The sequence below is a fragment of the Emys orbicularis genome, chromosome 2 (genome assembly GCF_028017835.1).
Source record: "Emys orbicularis isolate rEmyOrb1 chromosome 2, rEmyOrb1.hap1, whole genome shotgun sequence".
NCBI lineage: Eukaryota > Metazoa > Chordata > Testudines > Emydidae > Emys > Emys orbicularis.
The window spans coordinates 198509089-198535209 of NC_088684.1; the positions used below are offsets into that span (position 1 = coordinate 198509089).

A 26121-nucleotide genomic window follows, 5' to 3' on the forward strand; every position below is an offset into this window, starting at 1 on the left:
ACCTACACCCGCTACTGCTAACAACATAAAGATACTCTTTGCTTGCTCAAGGAATAGGAGGTTTATGGTTTTTGGAGAACAAGATTGTATACATTATGTTTTCCATACATAATTATGTGAATTAGACAATGACTATACATAAATAGCTGTTACAGTTAATTATTGAAATTAGAATGGAGCAGTAGTACCATACCATTCCAGAAACTTCTAACTCTCAAAGATTGCATCGAATCACAGTAGCATAGCAACACGTAATATGCTTTAGCATCTTCTAGCTAATGCTCAAGGTGATTCAGATCACCACCTGGCCTAGAAAGTACAACAGATCCCACCTTTGTTCAGAATATTTGGCCAATTCAAGCGTGATGAGAGTTTTCACCCACCTCTATGTTATGGAACTCCATTGCACATTAGATGTCATTGCACCCTTCTTGGTGCATCATCTGCAGCTCTATGGCTGTATAAAACCTGAGGCTGAGAGACTACCCTATAGCTACGTCTACACTTGGAACTCGGAGTGTGATTCCCAGCTTGAGTAGACATACTCATGTTAGCTCTCATCAGCAAGTGCACTCAAACTAGTTGTGTAGGACAAGCAGTGGTGAGCGGAGGCACAGGTTAGCCACTCTGAGTATGTACCCCTGGGGTCTGGGCTGGTTTGTACTTGGGGCAGCTAGCATGGGCTCGCACACATTGCTGCCTGTGCTACTGTGGTTACCTTTCTATTTTCAGCATGCTAGCTTGATGAGAACTAATGTGAGTGTGTCTCTCAAGCTGTGAACCACCCCTTCCGCCCCACACCCTCATGCTGATTTTCTTGGTAGTGTTCAGTAACAATGCAGTACAGACGCCCCCCGGGTTACGCAAACCTGACTTATGCAAATCCACACTTACGGAAAAAGTTCCATAACCTAGAAATATTTTGTTGTTGGTTTTTTTTTGCGTAATGGTCGGGTATATGTTTCTGACTTACGCAAAATTCGAGTTATGCAAGGTGTTCTGGAACGGAACGCTTGCGTAAGTCGGGGAGCGTCTGTATGTGCCACCTTCCCATAAGATGTTTTCAGATCTTGTCCTGACACAGAGATCCCTGTGTTGGAACAGAAAAAACAAACTCAGCTGTCCCACGTGCTCATGTATCCTACTACCTGACAAGCCAGAAGCCTTGCCCAAGTCCTGACTTAGACATCCAAATTTCCCTGTGTTCTCTGCAGACCTCTTGCTGTCTAATTTTCACCCAGGTATTAACCTCGGAAGAGTGGAACTCCCTACTAAATATTTTGCTACATCCTTTATTTCTTGTCCCAATTGCCATTTTTGGTAGCCCAGGCTACCAAATGTATATGTGTGTGTCTTATAATTAAGGTACATAGTAAATGGAGAATATTTGCCTGAGTTACACTGTTGAAAATAGAAAAAATTATTGTAAACATCACTAGGCACCAGCATGAACCCAGCGCTCATTCTGAACCTATATTTATCTTCTGTCTCTGTAATTATGTGCTTCAGTGTTACACGGTGTACCAGGTGTGGTTGTATTTAAAAAATGCCAGTTGTCCAATGGAACATCACTATGTTCCATCAATGCACGGAAGCTGCAGCAGAGGACCGCAGCAAAAGGTTTCATAAGACTTCCATATCCTACTCATTTATCAAATGTCAGCTGTGCAGTAGTTAGACAAATACAATTGTTTGGCTGTTAACAGTTCTACACTATGCGGCTTCTCCCTATCCTCCACTCTTCGTCTCCCTGTGTGTTCACGTGTATTTTTGAAATGGAGCAATCTCTTTTTAATGTATATTTTTAATAGGAACATTTCAGAACCCACAATGCACTGTTTTCCTTTACGCCATGTTTAGCATTGTTTGGAGTGAGGAAGGAAGGAAGAATAGAAATAAATCTGCAAGGCTCAGATACATCCTTGATGATGCTGAGGAGTGAGAGAGTTTAAATTAATAGAGGGGAGGGAGTTTGTTCACAGTGTCTGACTTATTGCTAGGTTAGAACCTAGAGCAAGAGATATTTTAACTAACCACAAGGGAGTCGTCTTGTCAAATCAATAAGGATATGGTGTCATTTTAGACACACACTTTATTTTTTCTTTAAATCCTTTTGGCTTCAGGTTAAACCTATATTTGCAGTAGTTTTTGTCCTGGTGGTTTTTCTTGCTTTTTCTTTTCTTTTCTTTTCTTTTCTTTTCGTATTGCCATAATTGTAAGGCATCTCTTCTCTGCTCAGTGCACCTAGGCAACTGAATCATTGATATGACTTATGTATGGACATAAAGAGGAGAATGTGCCTCCAAGCAAGAAGCACTCTGAAAAATGAACATGCATGCCCTGTCTCCCACATTAAGGACATAAGGGCCCAGTCCTGCACTAATCTCTGGTGAGTGGATGCCTGCATCTGTGTGGAGTCCCAGTGAGTTCAATGGCATTCATAAACTTTAATCATAGAATCATAGACTTTAAGGTCAGAAGGGACCATTATGATCGTCTAGTCCAGGGGTAGGCAACCTATGGCACGTGTGCCGAAGGCGGCACGTGAGCTGATTTTCAGTGGCACTCACATTGCCCGGATCCTGGCTCTGCATTTTAATTTAATTTTAAATGAAACTTCTTAAACATTTTAAAAACCTTATTTACTTTACATATAACAATAGTTTAGTTCTATATTATAGACTTATAGAAAAAGACCTTATAAAAATGTTAAAATGTATTACTGGCATGCGAAACCTTAAATCAGAGTGAATAAATGAAGACTCAGTACACCACTTCTGAAAGGTTGCTGACCCCTGGTCTAGTCTGACCTCCTGCACAACACAGATCACAGAATCTCACCCGCCCACTCCTGTAATTCTGCAGTGTGGAGTTCAATGTAGGATCAGGGACTAGGACTCCAGTTCAGCAAAGCCCCTGAGCAGCTTCTTAAGTCCATTTCTATTTGGCAAAGTACCTGAGCACATGCTTAACTTTAAGCATGAGTTAAAGTCCCATTAAGGTCAGTAGGACTAAAGCACATGCTTAAAGTTTAATCAGGTGTTTCAGGGATGTGCTGACCAGTGATTGTTTTGTTAGCAATAGGTGATGCATCAGACAGTTAGAGTGGTAGGAAAGAGACCCGTATTAAGCATTCTGGATGCCATTGTTATATGCCGAGGCTCCGGAGTTTGAGAGCTAACAATTGGGATTCCATTTGCATTGCTGAGCCACACTGAACTAGGTCCGTTCTAAAACTTGACACTCTTTCTTCATTTTCCCTTATCCTGTTACAGGTGTAGTTTGTTGATTTATAGATTCCAAGGCCAGAAGGGACGATTGTTATCATGTAGCCTGACATCCTGTATAACACAGGCTGTAGAAATTCCCTGAATTAATTCCTGTTTGAATTAGAAAATATGTTTGAGTAAAGCATCTGCTCTTGATTTTAACAATTGCCACTGATGGAGAGTCCACCAGGATACTTGGTAAATTGTTCAAATGGTAAAAAATTATGCCATATTTCCAGGCTGAATTTGTCTAGCTTCAGCTTCCAGCCATTGGATCGTATTATACCTTTTTCTTCTAGATTGAAGAACCCTCTGTTACCAAATTTCTCTCCCCCATGTAGGTCCTTACCAACTGTAATCAATTCATCCACAACCTCCTCTTTGTTAGACTAAATAGATTGAGCTCCTTTAATCTATCACTGTCAGACATGGTTTCTAATTCTTAAATCATTGTTGTGGGTCTTCTCTGAACCCTTTCCAGTTAATCCACATACTTCTTGAATTGTGGATACTAGGACTAGGTACAATATTCTAGCAGCGCCAACTACATAGGTAAAATCACCTCTTTACTCCTAACTTGAGGCTCCCCTGTTTATGCGTCCAAGTATCACAATGGCCCTTTTGGCCACAGCATTGCACTGGGAGCCAATGCTCAAGTGATAGTCCACCTTCCCCCTCCCCCCCCAAATCTTTTTTTGAGTCCCTGCTTCTGAGGATAGAATCCCCCATCCTGTAAGTATGGCCTACATTCTTTTTTCATAGATATGTATGTCATATTCCAGGGTGCAATCTAGAGAGGTGTGTCACCACCCGCCCTGCAACCTTCAGTGCCTCAAAGTGCTTTGCCAACCTGGGCCCCTCACAAACAGCATGCAGCTCACACCCTGAGTATCTGTGGATAGCTGCAGCCTGCCAGCAACACTCCAGTCACACTCTGGCTTCTACCAACCTCAGTTACCACTTGCAGGGTGACCCCAACACACTCCCAGTCTTGAATTTTCCCAAAAATGTGTGTTCTGCACTGTACTGCCCAGCCCTCTCCTGGACAGTTCAGATATTAGAGGTCTATTGCCCTTGTAAGAGTCAGTATTCAACAGTTTGCTTTTTAACCGGAGTTACCAAGCAGTTCAATTTAAACACAACACTGGATTCATTTTGATTAAAAAGTAAAACAAGTTTATTTAATTACCAAGAGATTTTAAATGAGAACAAGTATAAGGCATTAAAGTCAGAAATGGTTACAAGAGAAACAAGGATAAAACGCTTTCTAGTAACTACAACTCAACAAACTCGACTTGCTTCAAGGTAAAATCCTTACCACATGTACCCAGCAACATTGCTAACCAACCTTTCAGGATCCCTCCCAAAATCAAAGGGCTGGTTCCTTTGTCTTCTTAGGTGAAAGAGAGAGAGAGATAGGGAGAGGGGGGGAAGATAACCCTGGGGTGTTTTTCTTCCTCACTTGAATAGTCCAGACACCCTTCAAAATGTATTTTCCTGAGGGTTACCCCTAGAAATAAAATTGCTTCCTGCTGTGAGGATGGAGACATGGAGTCTCATGGGGAAAGAGGTTCCGTGTGGTAGCTTGCTAAAATGCAGATCAATCTATTCCTGCCCCCCTTCTTTGCCAAAGAATGGCCACTTGATAGGTGACTGACAATCAGCTTTGGTGACACCTGGCTAGAGGCGTCAGCTTTCCTTTTGTGTTCGAGGAACAGGTTTACCCCTACCCAGACTTGTCTGGTAAACATATTTCTGTCATAATTTCAGCTTATGTTCATAACTTTACATGTAATGTTGCTACATACTTTTCACCAGGATATTATTGACCAGTGAGTTGTTAGTTTTTAGATGATGCCTCACAAGGCATATGTTTTATAAAGATTACTACAATAGTGTGTAGGATGTGAATATAGGATGCCTTCGGTTACAGTATATGTTTACATTTGGCCATGTTAAAATGCATATTGTTTGGTTGCACTCAGCATACCAAGCAATCCAGATCACTCTGTATCCGTGGCCTGTTCTCTGCACTGGCTGCTTTTTGTGACCATAGTCTGGCAGCAAGGGACAAGTGGTCATCCTCCTAGCTCTCAGACCCATGTGCTGTGGTGTGTAGTCATGCTAGGTAAGGATTTACAATGCTCCTTTTTTGAAGACACAGCAGGGTGTATCCCATTACAAAATTCCTCTGGCCTGCCCTGAGCTAAGCTGGCGTTTTTTGGATGGATGATTCTGTTAACCTCCATTCCTCCCTTTTCAAACCACCATGACTCCAACAAATAAAACCAAGTATAGTGCTTGATCTTGTGCTGGTAAGAATTTTCCTGCAAGGTGCTGAAGGCCCTTAGCTCTCATTGCTTTCAAATTAAGTAAACTTATGACTGCAATGGAGCATGCAGTTATACTTACCTTTTAAGTAATGTGTCAGTAGCAATAAATAATAAAGAGGGAGTTAAGGGTGCTCAGCAACTCTGTGAAGATTTTATTACCTGATTTTTCAGAAGGACAACGCCAGTTCCCATTGAAACCAGTGGGATCTGCAGGTGCTCTGCACCTTTGAAAGTCAGGCTATTCTGAATCTTGGAGTAGCATTTTAGTTTATATTGCATAGCTCATTAGTGACGGGAGAACCATTTCAAACATTAGCAAAAATAAATCCAATAGTTCTACGTATCGTTAACATTTCTTCTTGTCACTAAGGGGTAGGTTTTCAGAACAGAGAATTTTGCAGCATGATTTTTATTAATGATAATGGAAGTTGCTTGGCTGTCCCTGTGCAGAAAATTTCCCCCGATGTATGCTTTGGGTAGTAGTTAGAGATGATGATAATCTATTCTACAATTTATTTCAAGTACTACATTTTTATTATTTGCAGGGTGGCACACTACATTAGAGGTAAGCATAAATGCATACATTATTGAAGTGATAGCCTCACACAATTTTATATTTTTCCTTAAATCATAGCATTTCCAAATTAAATAATACTTAATGTTCTTGAATGTTATAGCTTTTCAGAGGCATTGGAAAGAAATTCATCTCCAAGACTGCCAAATATTAGGAAACAGCTTAACACGGTGGTCTATGCAGCACTTTCTGGTAGTCCACAGCAGGCTGGCTGGTCATATGCGTCCTGATTCAGCAAAGCATTATGTGTGTGCTGAAGTGCTTCGCTTGAATTGTGGCCAGGGTGCTGGTTCTCTCCCACATTTCTAACTGCTAAGTCTCACTACAAGAAGCTAAAAGTACACTATATAATTTCCAAATATTGCTTTTCTGTATAAGATGTTACTGTTGCTGTCATTAAGGATTAGTAAACTCTTTGAGGCAGGGGTCTTCTTTTTGTTCTGTTTTTACAGTACCTAGCACAGTTGGGTCCTGCTCCATGATGAGGCCTCCCATGTGCTACTGCAATACAAATAATAATAAGGGAAGTTTTGTGATTGCAAGTGAAAGTGGAGGTAGACTATGGGATCATGAACAGAAGTGGAAGTGTCCATAATCTATATTTTAAGATGTGGTTCACACTATGGAAAAATCGTGAGAACCCATGCTTTAATTCTGCTAAAAAACTATTCTCTGCAGCAGTGGTTCTCAACCAGGGGTATGTGTACCCCTGTGGAGACTCAGAGGTCTTCCTGGGAGTACATCAACTCATCTAGATATTTTCCCAGTTTTACAACAGGCTACAGAAAAAGCACTAGCAAAGTCAGTCCAAACTACAATTTCATACAGACAATGACTTGTTTATATTGCTGTATATACTATACGCTGAAATGTAAGTACAATACACCTCTACCCTACTCTACTCTAGTTTGTTGTTGTGGTTTTTGTGAATAACAGAGTGGTGAGACTACAGTAAGATGGTTTAGCGTCACATATACCTCTACCCCGATATAACGCGACCCGATATAACACTAATTCGGATATAACGCGGTAAAGCAGCTCTCCGGGGGGGCGGGGCTGCGCGCTCCAGTGGATCAAAGCAAGTTCGATATAATGCGGTTTCACCTATAACACAATAAGATTTTTTGGCTCCCGAGGACAGCGTTATATCGGGGTAGAGGTGTATTTATATTCCAATTGATTTATTTTATAATTATATGGTAAAAATGAGAAAGAAAGCAATTTTTCAGTAATGGTGTGCTGTGACACTTTTGTATTTTTATGTCTGATTTTATAAGCAAGTAGTGAGTAACTGAGTTCAAACTTGGGGTTACGCAAGACAAATCAGACTCCTGAAAGGGGTACAGTAGTCTGGAAAAATTGAGAGCCACTGCTCTGCAGGACATAACAGTACATTTATAGCATATGGAGTCTGTTAACCTTGGGTGACTAGTTCAAATACAGATGAAGGTGCTGTGACTGCAAGTTGCTGTCATCTAGTAGCTTTTTTGGTGATGTGTTTGAAATTACAGTAACTCCTCGCTTAACATTGTAGTTATGTTCCTGAAAAATGCAACTTTACGTGAAACGATGTTAAACAAATCCAATTTCCCCATAAGAATTAATGTAAATAATGGGGGGGCTAGGTTCCAGGAAATTTTTTTCACCAGACAAAAGACTATATTTTTTATCTATTTATCTATCTATCTATACACACACACACACACAATATAAGTTTTAAATAAACAATTTTATACTGTACACAGCAATGATCATTGTGAAGCTTGGTTGAGGTGGTGAAGTCAGAGGGTGGGATATTTCCCAGGGAATGCCTTACTGCTAAATGATGAACTAGCATTTAGCTGAGCCCTCAAGGGTTAACACATTATTGTTAATGTAGCCTCACACTCTACAGGCAGCACGAATGGAAGGAGGAGACACAGCATGGCAGAGAGAGACAGAGACACACACCATGTGTGCATGTGAGAGAGAGAGAGGGAAAGACAGAGACACACACCGTGTCTGTGAGAAAGAGAGACGTGCATTGCCCCTTTAAGTACGCTGCCCGCACTCTACGTACATTGCCTTTTTAAGTAGATCAGCAAGTTGAGACAGCAGCTCTTGCCAGGAAGCTCCTTCCATCCTGAGCCCTGTCGTGCCCCCCCTCCCCCCACTCTGTGGAGATGGGGTACAGGAGCAGGGGGCAGGAGCAGGGGACACCCTGACATTAGCACCCCTCTTCTCCTCCCTCACTCCCTGCACAGCAAGCAGGAGGCTCCTGGGAGCAGCTCCAAGGCAGAGGGCAGGAGTAGCACACGGCAGTGGGGGGAGGGACAGCTGAACTGCCCGTCAATTGATAGCCTGCTGGGCGGCTGCTGCAGAGGGAACTTAGGGTAGCTGAAAGGGGGGCTGCCGGCCCACCCTGGTTCCAAGACCCCACCAGCTAGCTGCAACGGGCTGCTCTTTCTGCAAGCAGTGGACAAAGCAGGTGGCTGCAAAACAACGTTATAAGGGAGCATTGCGCAACTTTAAACAAGCATGTTCTCTAATTGATCAGCAACGTAACAATGTTAATCGGGACGACGTTAAGTGAGGAGTTACTGTAGTTAGTTGTCTCAGCCCTTAGTGACCAGTTTCCATGTCTCAGACAATCTTGTGCATAATCTCAGTAGAGAGTTGATAGATTGAATAGGCATGGGAACTGAATGTAACAAAAACACAAATCTCCTGCTGTACCTGTTCTTAGGATGAACAGGACACGTCAGTCCCCACAGCTGTCCTACTGCATCCTTCTCTAAGTGCTAAATTCACAGAACACGCCTGCTAAAAACCAACCCTAATTCCCTTAGGGTGAAACTCACAACAGAGCAGCCAAAGAACCCACTTTAGGGTTAAGTGGAAATATGGACTTGGACAGGCTGGCTTCCTGAAGATGTTTGTTGTATTGTAATTGAAAGCAAACTGTACTGTACTCTGTCTTCAAATGTTCATGTCTCCAGTGTTAACATTTGTTTTAAAAAGGTTCATTGCACACCATTATATGCTAAAGGAGCTACATCACAAGAAAAATCAATAGTAGGAAATCGTAACTTTGAATTAATGATACAACTGAGTAGTTATGCCAGAGTAATTTATTTAAGAAAACCACACTGTATTTTATTATAAAATGACTTATAACGTGATTTTTTTAATTGTATAAAAAGGCATTTTACTCTTTATGTTAAAGTTTGAAAGTGAGTTAGTAAAGGGCCCAGTCCCAGTTCTGCAAACACTTCAGACTCAACATGATGCTCACTAGCTTTTTTGAAGCTACGTCCTGAGGGGTGGGCCTTGTCTTCTAATCACCTGTTCCCTGAGACCAACATTAAATGACCAAACTGTATAAAGGAAAGACTGAACTGTTCCTGGGTGTTCTTGTTCTGAATCTGAGATAGTTACAAATTTGTAACTACAGGGAAAACCACTTGTGGATTTTGAAGAACTGACACCTATAAGACCCCAGGCTGGAATTGGGGTGACCTCTGGAAAGCTTTTTAGCATGTATGTAGGTTCATTTATTGTTTAAATATGTTCTCTCTGTAATACTTTCACCTTAAGAATAAATGTGCGTGCTTTTAGAGAGTTGTGTCATAATTTGCAACTGCTGGCAATTATAGCTGTTCATAGCCTTCGGAGAGAAAGAAAAGCTTACAATTCCTCAATACACATACTGGACTCCCTTTACAGTCCGGGATCATTCTTTCACTGTTCAAAGTCTTTTTCCTCCAGATGGTCCTCCAGGTGTTGAGATGGCATGGAGTGGGGGAGAGAAGCCACATGATGATATCATTCTCCCTCTTTTATACTTTCTTCCAGCTGTTAGAAAGATTCTTGCTGTGATGTGGGGGCCAGGCAGTCTCCATTGGTCAAGCAGTTTCCATTGCATATGTGCCTTCTCTAAGGAGCCTCTGTGATAGTGGTTTGTGTGTTGATGAGCCATTAATGAGCGTCTGGTCAGTGATGGCTACTCCTTTATTGTAACTGAAAGGCTGGCCGTGGGTGTTCCCAACCTCACAACATATTGCAGTAACACATATAGCAATACTTCATAACTTCACATATAAGTATAGAACATACAATCCAATGGGATATTTATGTTCAACAGATCAAGACATTTAAAATGATACCTCACAAGGCATACTTTGTACAAAACATATAATTATATGACAGTGGTGAATATGGGGGTTCCAGGGTGCTGCTTTGAGGTACAGACTGTCACATAGAACAGGGTTTACAGCTGAGACTCCCAGGCAGAGAGAGTTGCACCCCTGCAGGCCAATTTTATATTCCTATCTCTGAGAGAGGCAGCGGGGCTTAGCAGCTCCCCTGGGCTACCTTAGGCAAGGAGCCATCTGTTTTTTTGTGAATCCCATTCTGAGGTGCCTCTCTCTCCCCATTCATTGTGTAGGAAGCCTAGATGCCTAACCCTGATTTTGTGAATCCCAGTGCTTTTCCAGACACCTAAAAGATAGGCATGGTGATGCTCATTTAAGTTACTTTGTGAATCTAACCCATGGTGTGTGTCTTTTGCATCCTTCAGGAATGCTGTACCCTTTCAAAGTTTTTCCTCCTTTGTTTGTTTTTGTATGTTTTGGGGGAAGAGAAGAAAGGAGAAGTTACAATAACCTTGTGGTTGGGCACTCAGGCAGTTTGGTGCCCCGTGCGGGAGATTCTGAAGCCTTGCTCTATTCCAGCCCCCAGTGGTGTTTCTAGGGAGAGGCAGTGGCCTGGGGTTTTGGGGGTTAATTTTCAGCCAGAGTTCCCAGGCCTCTCAGGAAGGCATGCCTAGCTTTGAGATAATTAGGTGAAGCTGAATCCATTTGAAGTCAACATTTTAAAAAGATGTATTTTGCCCATAGGAGAGAAACCTATGTAGCAGTTGTATTGATCAGAAGCCAAAGCAGTGTGTTCTAGGGACACAGCAAAGCTACTTGTTTTGGGTTGTACTTGTTTCTTGAGTTTACTGTTTGTAAAATTCCATGGATGGAAATTCAACTAGCAACGGTTTATTAGGCCTGGTCTACACTAGGAGTTTATGTCGAATTTAGCACCGTTACATCGGATTAACTCTGCACCCGTCCACACCACGAAGCTATTTAGTTTGACATAGAGGTCTCTTAAATTCGACTTCTGTACTCCTCCCCAACGAGGGGAGTAGCGCTAAATTCGACATGGCCATGTCGAATTAGGCTAGGTGTGGATGGAAATCGACGGTAATAGCTCCGAGAGCTATCCCACAGTGCACCACTCTGTTGACGCTCTGGACAGCAATCTGAGCTCGGATGCTCTGACCAGCCACACAGGAAAAGCCCCGGGAAAATTTGAATTCCTTTTCCTGTCTGGGCAGTTTGAATCTCACTTCCTGTTTGGACATCGTGGCGAGCTCAGCAGCACTGGCAACGATGCAGAGCTCTCCAGCAGAGATGGCCATGCAATCTCAGAATAGAAAGAGGGCCCCAGCATGGACTGATCGAGAAGTCTTGGATCTGATCGCTGTGTGGGGCGATGAGTCCGTGCTTTCCGAGCTGTGATCGAAAAGACGGAATGCAAAGATCTACGAGAAGATCTCTAAAGCCATGGCAGAGAGAGGATACAGCCGGGATGCAACGCAGTGCCGCGTGAAAATCAATGAGCTGAGACAAGGCTACCAGAAGACCAAAGAGGCAAACGGACGCTCCGGATCCCAGCCCCACACATCCCGTTTCTACGAGGCACTGCATTCCATCCTAGGTGCGGCCGCCACCACTACCCCACCACTGACCGTGGACTCTGAGGATGGGATATTGTCGACGGCCGGTTCCTCGGACATGTTAGCGGACGGGGAAGATGAGGAAGGAGATGAGGAGGACGAGGCAGTCGACAGCGCTTACAACGCTGATTTCCCCGACAGCCAGGATCTCTTCATCACCCTTACAGAGATCCCCTACCAACCATCCCCAGGCGTTAACCCGGACACAGAATCAGGGGAAGGATCAGTCAGTAAGTGTTTTAAACATGTAAACATTTATTTTTAACAGAACAGGAATATTAACAATATTAACAATGGGTTTTTCATGATTACTTTGACCTAGGCGCTTAACGTTTCAGTCCTTGGCAGTGCAACTACTGAAAAAAAATCTAACAATGTCCGGTTTAGCATGATTGTTTTGCCCTAGGCGCTCTACTGTTTAGTCCCTGCCAGTGCAGCTACAGTAAAATCCGGTCTATATGTCCGGGGATAGAGCAGAAATCCTCCTGGGACATCTCCACGAAGCTCTCCTGGAGGTAATTGGAAAGCCTTTGCATCAGGTTCCCGGGGAGAGCGGCCTTATTGGGTCCTCCGTGGTAGGAAACGTTTCCGCGCCAGGAGAAAATCAAGTACTCGGGTATCATTGCCTTGCAGAGCATGGCAGCATACGGCCCTGGTCTTTGCAGGCTTTCCCGAAGCATCCGTTCTTTCTCCGTCTCTGAAATCCTCATCAGAGTGATGTCGCTCATGGTGACCTGCTTTGAATTAGGTAGGGGAATGTTAGTATTGGGACTGCTTGCCTGTTCCTTTACAGAACTGTAACCGGAGGTTTAGAGCCACGCGGTGGAGGCGGGAGAGGAGCAGCATACAGGGATCTTTCCCTGGGACAGCCGCGAGGGGGTGGGACGGGGCAGAGTTCATGCTTGCCGGATTGCTGGCAGCAGGGACTGGCATCGCTTTGAACGTGAAAGGAGGCCAGTGCTATTATTAAAGTTTTAAGCAGCCACAAGTCTACGGCTTACCATGTCAGCCTGTTACCCAAATTCTGCTGTCCTGTCCCGCTTGTCTGATCTGCACTGCATAACCCCAGGCACTGAATGCGAAGGCCGAAAATTCGACCTTGTCCTGAGTGCGCATGTGATAGGTGCTGTGCATGGTCTTATTCACAGAGAAAGACTATGTTCTTTGTTCACCCAAAAATTTATCTTTCTGAGGAATTCACTCCCTTTTTCCCATCCCACAGCTGAAACTGTATCCCGAACTACCCTGGCATCACACTCCCAGAGGCTAGCGCAGATTAGGCGTAGGAAGAAGAGGACACGGGAGGACATGTTCTCGGAACTTATGGGCTGCTCCCGAGCCCAGGCAGCCCAGCAGACCCAGTGGAGGGAGAACTTGTCCCAAATGCACCGATCACACATGGAACGGGAGGAGAGGTGGCGGCAGGAAGACCAGCAGGCGACTCAAACGCTGCTTGGACTAATGAGGGAACAAACGGACACGCTCCGGCGCCTTGTGGATGTTCTGCAGGACCGGAGGCAGGAGGACAGAGCCCCGCTGCAGTCTATCTCTAACTGCCCTCCCCCGCCACAAAGTCCCATACCCCCCCTCACCCAAAGTCCCAAGAAGGAGGGGCGGCAGAGTCCGTGAAAACTCTCACTCCACCCCTGCAGACTGCTCAAGTACCAGAAGGCTCTCATTCCCCCAAATTTGATAAGTCCTTTCCTTCCCGCCTCACCCAAGCCCCCGTCCCAGTTTCATCCCCCAGTTTCATGTGTAGTTGCTAATAAAAAATACGTTTCTGTTAATTACTGTTTCCATCATGTTCTTTTAGAGGAGAGTCTGTTTGAAGGGGGGGAAGGGGGTTGGTAATTGGACAGGACAGTCACCTTTACCAGGGTACAGACGCGGGGGCAGGTTCAGCAGCAGGGCACACACACATTGCATTCACTAGTTACCCTGGTCAGTCTGGGAGGTGGTTTTCATGTTCTATGTGGGGGGGGGGCTATGTGACTTTGTGGCGGGGGAGGGCGGTTAGAGATCTTATGCAGCGGTCCTTATCCTGGATCACAGAGCCACGCAGCAGGGGATCTGTAACCGTCCTCCCCCTGCCACAAAGTCACATAGCCCCCACACACAGAGTCCCGAACAGGAGGGGTGGCAGGCTCCGTTGAAACAACCAGTCCACCAGTGTGGAGCCTGTCATTCCTGGAGTTTAGAAGCGTCCTTTGCATCACTACACTACACCTGCTCCCCACCACAGTCTGCGTCCCAGGTTCAACACTTTCCCGCGAAAACAGTAATAAAGAAAACGGTGTTCATTAACAAATTTCAAGTGATTTTATTTTTAAACGTGTGTTGGAAGGGGGTGAACGGGGTGAACGGGGTATGTAATTGGAGAGGATAGTGAACATTTACTGGGTAAAGAAACGGGGGCAGGTTCAGCTTCTCTGTAAACAAACTTAATAGTCACAGGTTACCCTGCTCACTCAGGAACCTAGCTTTCAAAGCCTCCCGAATGCACAGCGCGTCCCGCTGGGCTCTTCTAATCGCCCGGCTGTCTGGCTGGGCGTAATCAGCAGCCAGGCTATTTGCCTCAACCTCCCACCCCGCCATAAAGGTCTCCCCCTTGCTCTCACACAGATTGTGGAGCACACAGCAAGCTGCAATAACAATGGGGATATTGGTTTCGCTGAGATCACAGCGAGTCAGTAAGGTTCTCCATCTCGCCTTGAGACGTCCAAAAGCACACTCCACCACCATTCTGCACTTGCTCAGCCGGTAGTTGAAGAGTTCTTTTTCACTGTCCAGGGCGCCTGTATAGGGCTTCATGAGCCAGGGCATTAGCGGGTAGGCTGGGTCCCCGAGGATCACTATAGGCATCTCCACATCCCCAAGAGTTATTTTGTGGTCCGGGAAGTAAATACCTTCCTGCAGCCGTCTAAACAGACCAGAGTTCCTGGAAACACGAGCGTCATGAACCTTGCCCGGCCATCCGACGTTGATGTTTGTAAAACGTCCCCTATGGTCCACCAGTGCTTGCAGCACCATTGAAAAGTAGCCCTTTCGGTTAATGTACTGGCTGGCCTGGTGGTCCGGTCCCAGGATAGGGATGTGAGTTCCATCTATAGCCCCACCGCAGTTTGGGAATCCCATCGCGGCGAAGCCATCTATGATGACCTGCGCGTTTCCCAGGGTCACTACCTTTGAGAGCAGTACCTCAACGATTGCGTTGGCTACTTGCATCACAACAACCCCCACGGTAGATTTGCCCACGCCAAAGTGGTTCGCGACTGACCAGTAGCTGTCCGGCGTTGCAAGCTTCCAGAGGGCTATGGCCACTCGCTTCTGGACACTCAGGGCTGCTCGCATCCGGGTGTCCTTGCGCTTCAGGGCAGGGGACAGCAACTCACAAAGTTCCAGGAAAGTCCCCTTCCGCATGCGAAAGTTTCGCAGCCACTGTGATTCATCCCAGACCTGCAGCACTATGCGGTCCCACCAATCCGTGCTTGTTTCCCGGGCCCAGAATCGCCGTTCCACAACATCAACATGACCCATTGCCACCATGATGTCCTCGGCGTGGGGTCCTGTGCTTTGTGACAGGTCTATGCCACTCTCAGAGTTCAGGTCCTCACCACGCTGCCGTAGCCTCCTCGCCCGATTTCTCAGCATCTGCCTCTGGGAAAGGTGGATGATAAGGTGCGAGGTGTTGATAACGGCCATAACTGCAGCGATGGTCGCAGCGGGCTCCATGCTCGCAGTGTTGTGGCGTCCGCGCTGTCACTGACCAGAAAAGTGCGCGAACTGATTTCCCGCCGGTGCTTTCAGGGAGGGAGGGCGGGAGTGACGGTTGGATGACGACAGTTACCCAAAACCACCCTCAACACATTTTTTTCCCCAGAAGGCATTGGGGGCTCGACCCAGAATTCCAATGGGCAGCGGGGACTGCGGGAACTGTGGGATAGCTGCCCACAGTGCACCGCTTCCAATGTCGACGCTTGCCCCGTTAGTGTGGACGCACAAAGTCGAATTACTGTCCTTAGTGTGGACACACACGTTCGACTTTGTAATATCGATTCCACATATTCGATTTAAGTAAAATCGAACTACTCTCGTAGTGTAGACATACCCTTAGTATCAATTTGGGTTAAGCCAGAATCTCTGGGGTAAATTGCAACCTGGAGAGGATGTGTTTTGTTTCGATTTCTCTTGTAGTTCTGCTCCTAGCCCCTCAATATGTCTCTTGAAACATCTATGTTTCAATGTTATGAAATGTTTAATGGTTAGAAAAACACTGCAGCTAGTAATTAGTGTAAGGAATTAAAGCATAAGAAAACAGGTGATCATAAAGGACAGTTTTGCCCACATTAAATCCTCCAGACTGTCTGTGGTGTTTGAGCAAGATTAATTATAAAGCAGCTAATGATCTATGGAAGTTCATAGAAGTAAATGTGAGATATCATATGATGCTCTTCATAACAACTGTTTTTCCTTCTTAGGTGGGGTGAAGGGCAGGAATTGACTTGGGGGCGGGGGGGGACCATTTTTACATCCAGAGTAAACTTAGTTTTAATAGCCTCCCTGCATTAGCAAGTAGGAAAGCAGGGAAAAGAACAAAGGATAGGAGTTCACCTTTGAAGTTTCTCAGGCTTCTGAGATCTTCTAATTAATAACTCAGTAGCAAACTAAATTGATAGCAGCTTTATTGAACAGGTGTTCTTTGTCTGAATAGAACAAACCAGGAGTCCAATCCTATTTCCACTGAAGTGAATGAGCCTGATTCTCTTCTCACTTATACTTGTGTTGAAGTCAGTAGGGCTACACTGATGAGAATGAGAGGATCAGGTGTAGAGAGTTTTGTTATTGACGTCAGTGGGTGCACAGGAGCATTACCTAAAACATGGTGTGTCCTGCTCAAGTATACAGGAGTCTTGGGTAAAACCAGACAGCATAGGGGATTGCCATTTTCCCTAAGAACAGGTTGGCTTCACTGGTGGCTGTTTTGAAAGAGGGTAGTTCTATGCTGAATGCTGTGTAGAAGAGTATTACTTTCAGCCCCTGCTGAAAAACAACTTTCAGTTATTAAGAACAATGATGGCAAATAACTATTAAGTTTTTAAAGAAAAAAATCTAATATAACTAGTGTAGAAGATTTTTATGAGCTTTAATCATGTGGGAACTTTAAAGAAGATGTTATTCTGTTAAGATCAAGTGGGAGAAAATTTTCCTGATGCGGTTCTAAATTTCTTTAAGGACCTTTTTAAAATTAATTTTAAGTTATATGCCAGTGAGTGAATTTACTTATAAATCCTTTGAAAAATCATGCTGACCTCAAGAGAAAGTTACAAAATGGCCCAATCCCTACTTAACTTCAAAACTAACTTCAGCCTTATCTATGAAACAGTAACCAGCACTTTCATAATGCTATCTTGCCTTTTCATCTCTCTTGCTATCTGATCTAAATCTAAATTTACAAGATTTTAGTAAGGGGGAAAACTATTTTCTTCAAAACCCTTAAATGATACTTCGTATAGCATAGTTAAAGTTTCATTATACATTTGAAAATAATAATGGCATTTACAAATCTGTTTGATGCACTTAAAAGCTATACTGGGGAGAAACCAATCCAATTAAGGTAAAATAAATACCCTAAAATCTCCATTCCTCTGTTGTTTACAGCAAAGACAATGAGACTTTAGGAGAAATGCTTTTAAGAATTTAATTTAAATTAAGTTCTTATGGATCTTAGACATTCTTTTTTTTTTTTAAGGAGATAATGTTTCCACAACCTCGGGCATAGATAATTTTAGGAGTACTTATCACTGGCAAGTTTAATAAATAAACTAAAAAAAAAAAAAGGAGAGGGAACCATAATAAAATAGAAAATCAGTAATAACTTAAAAAACAAACCACCTGAAAAACCAAATGAGCAGTTGCCAATATTAATACAATGTGTCCTCTTCTCCATAGGTATTTAGAGAGAAAATAAACTCAGCATCTCATGCAATGCATCTAAGCACACCACAGCAGGAAGAAGATTAACCAAACTGACTTTATTCAGCACATTTCTAGTGTACTAAATCACTAGGAGAATGAAAGCCAAATTAAATGGATTTTCATGTAATTTTTATTTGATTAGCTATTTTTTGTGTGTGTGGGTGCAATGTATGGAACAGATTCCTGAGTGCTAAATTGGGCAACAAATTATCTTTAGTGGCTGCCAGCCCACAAAAGCTTGAAAGGCTTGATGACATCTGAAGGTGCAGAGGGCTAATTCAGATCCCTTGGGGGAGATTTAAAACTTTCTATGTGCTGCTTGCCAACATAGAAGCTCACACTTAGGCCTTTTGTGGTGTCCCTCTCCCATCAAGTAATCCATTATTCTTTCAAGCCAATGCAAGCAGAGAGATTATGTTGCATTCCACTTGCTTATAATGTCTTACAACACTTGAATAAAAGAACAAATTCTGCTAAATGTCTGACACCCTGAAACTATTATTGCTGTTAACAAAGGAACAAGATCCTAAGAGACTAGATGGTACGGTATAATGAATTGGCTTTTAAGCTGTTTTGTTGATGGCAATGTATTTAAATTTTTTTAAAAAGAGAGAGATTTAGAGCCAATCTTTCTTAAAATATGCATGCACAGCTCCTGCTCAACTCCATCTGGGAGCTGCATGTGTCTATGTAAAGGTGTAGTATTTGCCCCTTAGAATAGAGAGGACACCAGTTTATTAGACCTGTAGCATGTTCAGATAGGGGCTTACTTAGTTAGTATTAATTTTGGATGTAGACTACTTCATAATCTTGTTTCTTTTCCTTTGAGAGAAGAATATTCCTCCCCCATTTTTTTTTTTTTAATTTAAGAAAATAAGATGCCTTAATTTTCCATTTTACTGTTCATTGCTTTTCTTTCAGCTTCTTGCCTGATTACATCAGCGGCGATTTTGATTCCATTAGGCCTGAAGTCAAGGATTACTACAAGGTCAAGGTAAATTAAATCCCTTTAATGTATTTGCACTGGTTTTTGTTAAAGCACCATGGGACCCAACTCATTAGTGAGAAATCCTTACTACCTACTGATCATCCTCAATTCCTCTTGGCTTCTGAGGAATTTGACCAGGCCTTGTGTTATATGAGTGGCTCAATACAATGTAATAAGTAATAATGTATAGAAAAAACAAAGCGACTTTGAAGCAGTTGGCTTTTAGTTGGGAATTTGCAGCATTACCTCAATATGGTAGAGATGTGTAGAGATTTTCCTGGCAAAAAACTATTGCGAACTTTCTGAAAGTCTGAGTTTGAAAGACTGTAGTTTTTCCTAACTAATTGTTACTTCCTGATCTCAATCTCCTATGATTTATATGTAGCGGGGCACCCACATAAGCTCTACAGATATTTTCAGAAATGTGATTTTTCATGGGCTATGATTTTATCCTTCAAGCAACAAACAGTATGTTAAGACTTTTTTGCTGCTGCTTTCTTGATCACATATTGAAACAAGTATCAGATGTAAAGGTAGCCATCTTACAGCAAAAAAACTTCAGGACCAGACTCCAAAGAGAAACTGCTGAGCTTCAGTTCATTTGCAAATTTGACACCATTAGATCAGGATTAAACAAAGACTGTGAATGGCTATCCAACTACAGAAGCAGTTTCTCCTCCCTTGGTGTTCACACCTCATCTGCTAGCAGAGGACCTCACCCTCCCTGATTGAACTAACCTCGTTATCTCCAGACTGATTCTTGCCAGCATATTTATACCTGCCCCTGGAAATTTCCATTACATGCATCCGACGAAGTGGGCATTCACCCACGAAAGCTTATGCTCCAATACATCTGTTAGTCTTAAAGGTGCCACAGGACTCTCTGTTGCTTTTTACATATTGAAACAGTGAGTCCTGCACTGACTAATACAGACTTCAGTGGGACTTCTGGACAGATCCCTGCATACCTTAATTTGTAGCTAATGCAGCCAGCACATTTTCCACCAACACAGTTAATATTAACCTTTTCCCTTTTCTTAGGTCTTTGCCTTGGCTATTGATTAAACTCCCCTTCATATTTAGAGTCACCACATCATGTTTAGAATCACTATTCTTAAACTACTGTACATTAGAGAGAATGGTGAGTGAGGTAAAATCTTTTATTGGACTGCACATAACATTTTAGCAGTCTGTTTGTCTGGGACTTTGTGTTCTGAGTCTTACCCTCAGGCCTAAGAAAACTGACCTTTTGGAGTAACATCTGTGAATTTGCAGAACTCTGCTTATAAGCACTGCAGGCACTAGTTACAAACATGCTAAATGACTGTATGTTCCTCATGAGGTGGGTAACTTAGCCTCAAAAACTCACAGATCTGATATTTCTTCTTTGGGTTTCAGCTGTGTAGGAGAACATACAGAAGGATGCTCCTACTGAGACTGAAATAGAAAATAGCTAATGGCCCAATTCTCCTCTGCTAGTTCAGCTGTAATATGCTACCACTCCAGGCCCAACGCGAGTTCTTGCTTAAGGCACAATGGATGTAAGGTGCTTTGTTGGCATTGTCTTCTGATCTAAGAGCTCCCATCTGATCATGAGTTTTCATGTGTTGTGTTCCTAAGACCTAGAGTTTCCATCTTCTAACAATTTGTGAATCTGATCCAGATTCAGCAACTAAATTAATTCCTAAGAGCTCATGCTTAATTGGTTAATGTTTGCAAAGTGAAGTTTTAAAAAATGTTATTTGTGCCAATTATTAGAGTTTATCTGACTCATTCTGCCTAAGTAAACTGCTAATTTCAAAGTGTAGTGGGAGATCAGGCTTGAAGAGTGCTACCACAGAGAACATTTGACTTAATAGTTGGTTGTACATTGTGCTGTAAATTACACATTGGTAAGTGGGTGTAGCTTGCATGTCGACGGATTCAAACAAGGGACTGCTATAATGTAGTGGTGGGGTTGGTGAGGGAGAACTAGTAGGAGGGTATTAGAAGGTGTATGCTATATCGGGGGTGTTGCACCTTTTTATGCCAGTTCCTTTTCCTGTTACAATTTATATGATAAAAGGAATGTTTTAAGCACTTAAAGGATATTAAGGTTTATAAGGAATAGCCAACATAGGTTGGTTTAGCATGGTTTGTTCTTGACAAATCTATTTCCTTCTGTGACCGAGTTACTGGCCTACTGGATGGGGGGAGTAGTAGATATGATCTATCTTGATTTGAGTAAAGTTTTTGACACAGACCAATATGACATTCTCCTAAGCAAACTAGGAAAATGTGGTCTTGATTAAATTTCTATAAGGTGTGTGCACATCTGTTTGAAATACTGTACTCAGAGTAGATATCAATGGTTCGTTGTCAGACTGCGAGGATGTATCTAGTGGGGTCCCACAGAGACCAATCCTGGGTCTGGTACGAGTCAATATTTTCAATAATGACTTGGATAATGGTATGGAGACTAAAATTTGTGGATGGCATCAAACTGGGAGGGGTTGCAAGCACTTGAGAGGACAGGATTAGAATTCAAAACACCCTTGACAAACTGGAGAACAGTCTGAAATCAAGAAGATGAAATCCAATAAGAAGTGTAAATTACTTCACTAAGGAAGGAAAAATCAATGTACAACTACAAAATGGGGAATAACTGGTTAGGTGGTGGTCATGCTGAAAACAATGTGTGGGTTAGTGGATCACAAATTGAATGAGCTAAACAGTGTGATGCAGTTGCAAAAAAGGCTAATATAATTCTGGGCTGTATTCACAGGTGTGTCATATGTAAGACATGGGAGGTAATTGTCCTGTTCTACTTTGTACTGATGAGGCCTCAGCTGGACTACTGTGTCCAATTCTGGGTGCTATACTTTAAGAAAGATGTGGATAAATTGGAGAGAGTCCACAGGAGAGCAACAAAAAATGACAAAAGGTTTAAAAAAACCTGGGCGTGTTTAGTCATGAGAAGAGAAAAGAAAAGGGGGGGGGGAGAGGATCTTATAACAGTTTACAAATGTATTAAGGGATGTTATCAAGAGGACTGATCAATTGTTTTCCATGTTCACTGAATAAAGGACCAGAAGTAATGGGCTTAATCTGCAGCCAGGGAGATTTAGGTTAGATATTAGGAAAAAACTTTCTAACTATAAGGGTAGTTAAGCTCTGGAATAGGCTTCTAAGGAAGGTTGTGAACTCCCTGTCATTGGAGATTTTTAAGAACAGGTTGGACAAACACTTGTCAGGCATGGTCTAAGTGTATTAGGTCCTGTGTCGCCACAGGGGTGGCTGGACCTGATGACCTCTCAAGGTCCCTTCGAGCCCTACATTTCTGTGATTCTGTGACTTAGTCCACTCTGAATTTGGTCCTATGTACCATTCAACTCTGAAAAGAGTGTCTGTAAGCCTATAACTTTGTATTTGTGATGTAAAGATCGCAAGTAGTTCAATGTGATTGTACGACTGTAACTGAGGGCATAATCTAACCTGAAGAATCTGTACTATTGTTGGTAGTGCCTGAGCCAGAAAAGACACCGCTTGACTTGAGATCCTGTTGGGGTGTGCTTGGCTGGAGGAAAGAAACTTTTTTTTTTTTTAAACTGAAATAATTTGGTCTGAAATTCAGATGTAAACGTGGAAGTAAATGTATGAAATTTTTCTGTTGGGGGCAAAAAAGGAGGATTTGGCTAGTACTCCACACTGTTGTCTCCTACTGCAACATTTGGGATAGTAAAGGACTAGCAGTAGTTTACTCAGTTCCTATAGCCATCTAATTTTGTTTTCAGTCTGTAATATACAATACACCTATGAATCACATAAAAATAGATGATGCCTACCCAGATACGTTGGGACAGGTCCTCAGCTGGTGTAAAATGGCAGTTTCCTTTTTAAATCAGTGGAGCTACACTGATCTGACTTCAGTGAAGCTAGGCTGAATTATACCAGCTAAGGCTCTGCACCCCTATATGTAGGGCCCTACCAAATTCACAATCCATTTTGGCCAATTTCATGGTCATAGGATTCTGAAAATCGTAAATTTCATTATTTCAGCTATTTAAATCTGAAATTTCACGGTGTTGTAATTGTAGGGGTCCTGACCCAAAAAGGAGCTTGTGACCCCTCACAACTAATTGGGGGTGGAGAGGATTGCAGTAGTGCTACCCTTATTTCTGCACTGGTGCTGGCGATAGTGCTGCCTTCAGAGCTGGGCAGCTGGAGAGCGGTGGCTGCTAGCCAGGAGTCCAGCTCTGAAGGCAGAGCCACCACCAGCAGCAGGGCAGAAGTAAGGATGGCATGGTATGGTATTGCCACCCTTACTTCTCTGCTGCTGCATGCAGAGCTGGGCCCTCAGTCAGCAGCCACCATTCTCCTGTGCTGCTGCCTTCAGAGCTGGGTGGCCACAGTAAGGGTGGCATGGTGTGGTATTGCCACCCTTACTTCTGCGCTGCTGCTGGCAGGGTGCTGCCTTCAGAGCTGGGCGCCCAGCCAACAGTTGCTGCTCTCCAGCCACCAGCCGCCACTCTCCTGCTTCCACTGAAGGCAGCGCAGAAGTAAGGGTAGCAATACTACGGCCCCCCCTAAAATAACCTTGCGACACCTCCCCCCCTGCAACTCCCTTTTGGTCAGAACCCCCAGTTTGAGAAACGCTGGTCTCCCCCGTGAAATCCCTATAGTATAGGGTAGAAGCATACAAAAGACCAGATTTCAGTCCGTGACACCTTTCCCCCCCCCCCCCCCCCCCCACCCATGGCCATGAATTTCGTAGGGCCCTGCCTATATGCGCTCCACCGCCTTCCCTCTCCCCCCCCATTTTTTGGTTTGGTTTGATTTGGGTTGGTTTTTTGGACGTTTAAACGGGGGGACAACTGCTACAAAAATAATTGATCTTTAACTTTCCCCTTCCTTTGAGCTCAGCTTCTACAGCATGGAATAAGAGACTGGGATAAACAAGATATCAAGGCATGTAGATAAATTGTTAAATGAAACATTTATATTAGGAAACCGAGTGAATGATTGCAAATGGGAAAATGGAGCAACTTTTGTTGCTCTGCATAGATGGATAAAATTGTGAAAAATCCACACCCCTGAGTGACGCAGTTATACCAGCCCTAAAACCCCTAGTGTAGACAGCGCTATGTTGATGAGAGGGTTGCTAGTGTCAACATAGTTATCGCCTCTCGTGGAGGTGAATTAACTATGCCAATGGGGCGGGGGGAGCTGTCCCATTGGCATAGTCGTGTTTTCACTGAAGCACTACATAGGCACAGCTGCGCCGCTATGCTCGTTTTGAGGGTAGACATGCCCTTGGACAACTGTATGGGTTCATGTGGAGCAAAGTTAGGCCACCACCTGAGTGGTTTGGAAAATCCCACCCTATGTGCTCATCAGATTCTAAATAGCGGAAAAGTTTGTATGATATTTAATTTATATATCATATGCTCTTGATATATTTGCTAGATAAAGGGTGAGTTGTGTTCAAATATTTGAAGGTACTGGTCCGTAACAAATTGTGTCATTCTGCTAATTTTCACCAGCAAGTAAGTAAGTTTGTTCATATTTGTGAAACTAAAGCTACATTTCTCTCTGGTTTTATAAATGTATTTTATAGTTCATTTAATTTTCACTTATGCATAAAATGTCAGTGTGTCAAACCCTACTTTTTAAAGCAGCATTGGTTGATTGAGATAAATGCATTACTTTTGAAGTGTCTGAATAAGAGGAGTTAGTTGTTAAAGCTTAAATGTGAAATTAATCATGTCATAAAATATACTCATTTGGAAGTAGTTGTCACAGGATGTATCACCCTGCTGGTTAAGAGGAAGTATTGAAGCCCACATATGACGTTAAGTATGATATAAAGTATACTGATCTGGAAGCAGTTTTGTCAAGGTGCAAGAGACAGTTATGGGCCTGATTTTTCCCATCACACTATTTTCATACTAAGTCCACTGACCTCAGTGAGTTTACTCCTTATTTACCAGATGTAAATAAGAAGAGAATAGGTCCATTTGTTTCATTATGACATTAATGTTATAGGAAATACGGCATCCCTTGGTATATTCCGAAAGTCAAAAGGGTTTAAATGGAACAGGTAAGCTCCTTCAGAATCCTTAGGTTGATTTGTTGTCATGCTCATAGGCAAGCAACATTATGTGAGGATTATACAGCAACACCTTCCTTTCTCTCTTAACAGGCTCAGCAATGTTATGTCATGTGTTACAGGGCAGTCATTTAAATCAGGGTGGGGGGGGGGAAATCAATGTGTTTAAATCAAGTTGCAATTTATTAAAACAGATTTTAATTTAAATTATATTTTTCTTTTGTAATCTATTCACTTCAAATTTAATTTTGACAACCTATATGAAGGCCTAAATTTACTATAATATATTAAAATTTAAATTAAACTTAAAAAAATTCAAGCAGTAAACATTTTTAAAGAAAGTCAAACCACTGAGCTGGTGGAAGTCACTGGCCACATACCAAGAACCAGTTTGAAATGCTAAACCAGCTTTTGACAGCAGTAGCCTCTTACGCAGGTGCAGAGAGAATATTTTCTTTATTTATGTTTGTTCAATCAGTTCAATGATTAGTTCATTCAAAATTGAGAAACTGATTGGGAGTTGAAAAAACAGTAACGCTTGTTTTCCTCTTCTAACCTATGAATAAAAATGAGGTGTGAGAAGATGAGATCTACTAGTTCTTAAAATTTTGAAGGACATGGTGATTGGAAACATTCAGTTCACTAATTACCAATGATACTTCCTTTGTTTAATAAATCAGTTTTGAATACAAACGTGTTTTGTTACACTTTTCTTCTTATGTATACAGCACATATACGGTAGCTTTATGTAACTAATGAAAAAATTTTAAAATGCTGTATTTTGTGCATTTTAACTGAATTCCATTTTCTATCCAAATTAATTTTTACTCATGATTTGTATTAAACTTTATCTAGTAAATAAGAGCCACCATTTTCTAATATAATAAATGTTACATTTATTCAAATTCTTAATTTTTTTTTATGTTAAGCTATATAAATTGCTTAAAAGTGATCTTCTATATCTTCCTGGTTAGCAAAAAGCATCACCTTTAGTATAAGGACTATATGTAATTATAAATCAACATGTTTTAATATTTACCAACAAATGAAAATAAAACTTTTGACATTTGCACATTTTAGTTGTCTTCCAAAGAAGACTAAATCAAGTATTTACATCAAGACTTCC

At 42.5% G+C, this 26121-nt stretch overlaps 1 protein-coding gene across 1 annotated transcript in view; it reads left to right on the plus strand.

The window, feature by feature from the left end:
• Positions 1-26121, plus strand: part of TPK1 (thiamin pyrophosphokinase 1) — a 512062-nt gene that overhangs the window by 241827 nt on the left and 244114 nt on the right. Inside the window, exon 6 of the mRNA XM_065399761.1 lies at positions 18841-18913. Within this exon, the coding sequence (XP_065255833.1) occupies positions 18841-18913 (73 nt within the window). The remainder of the gene's footprint in view (positions 1-18840; positions 18914-26121) is intronic.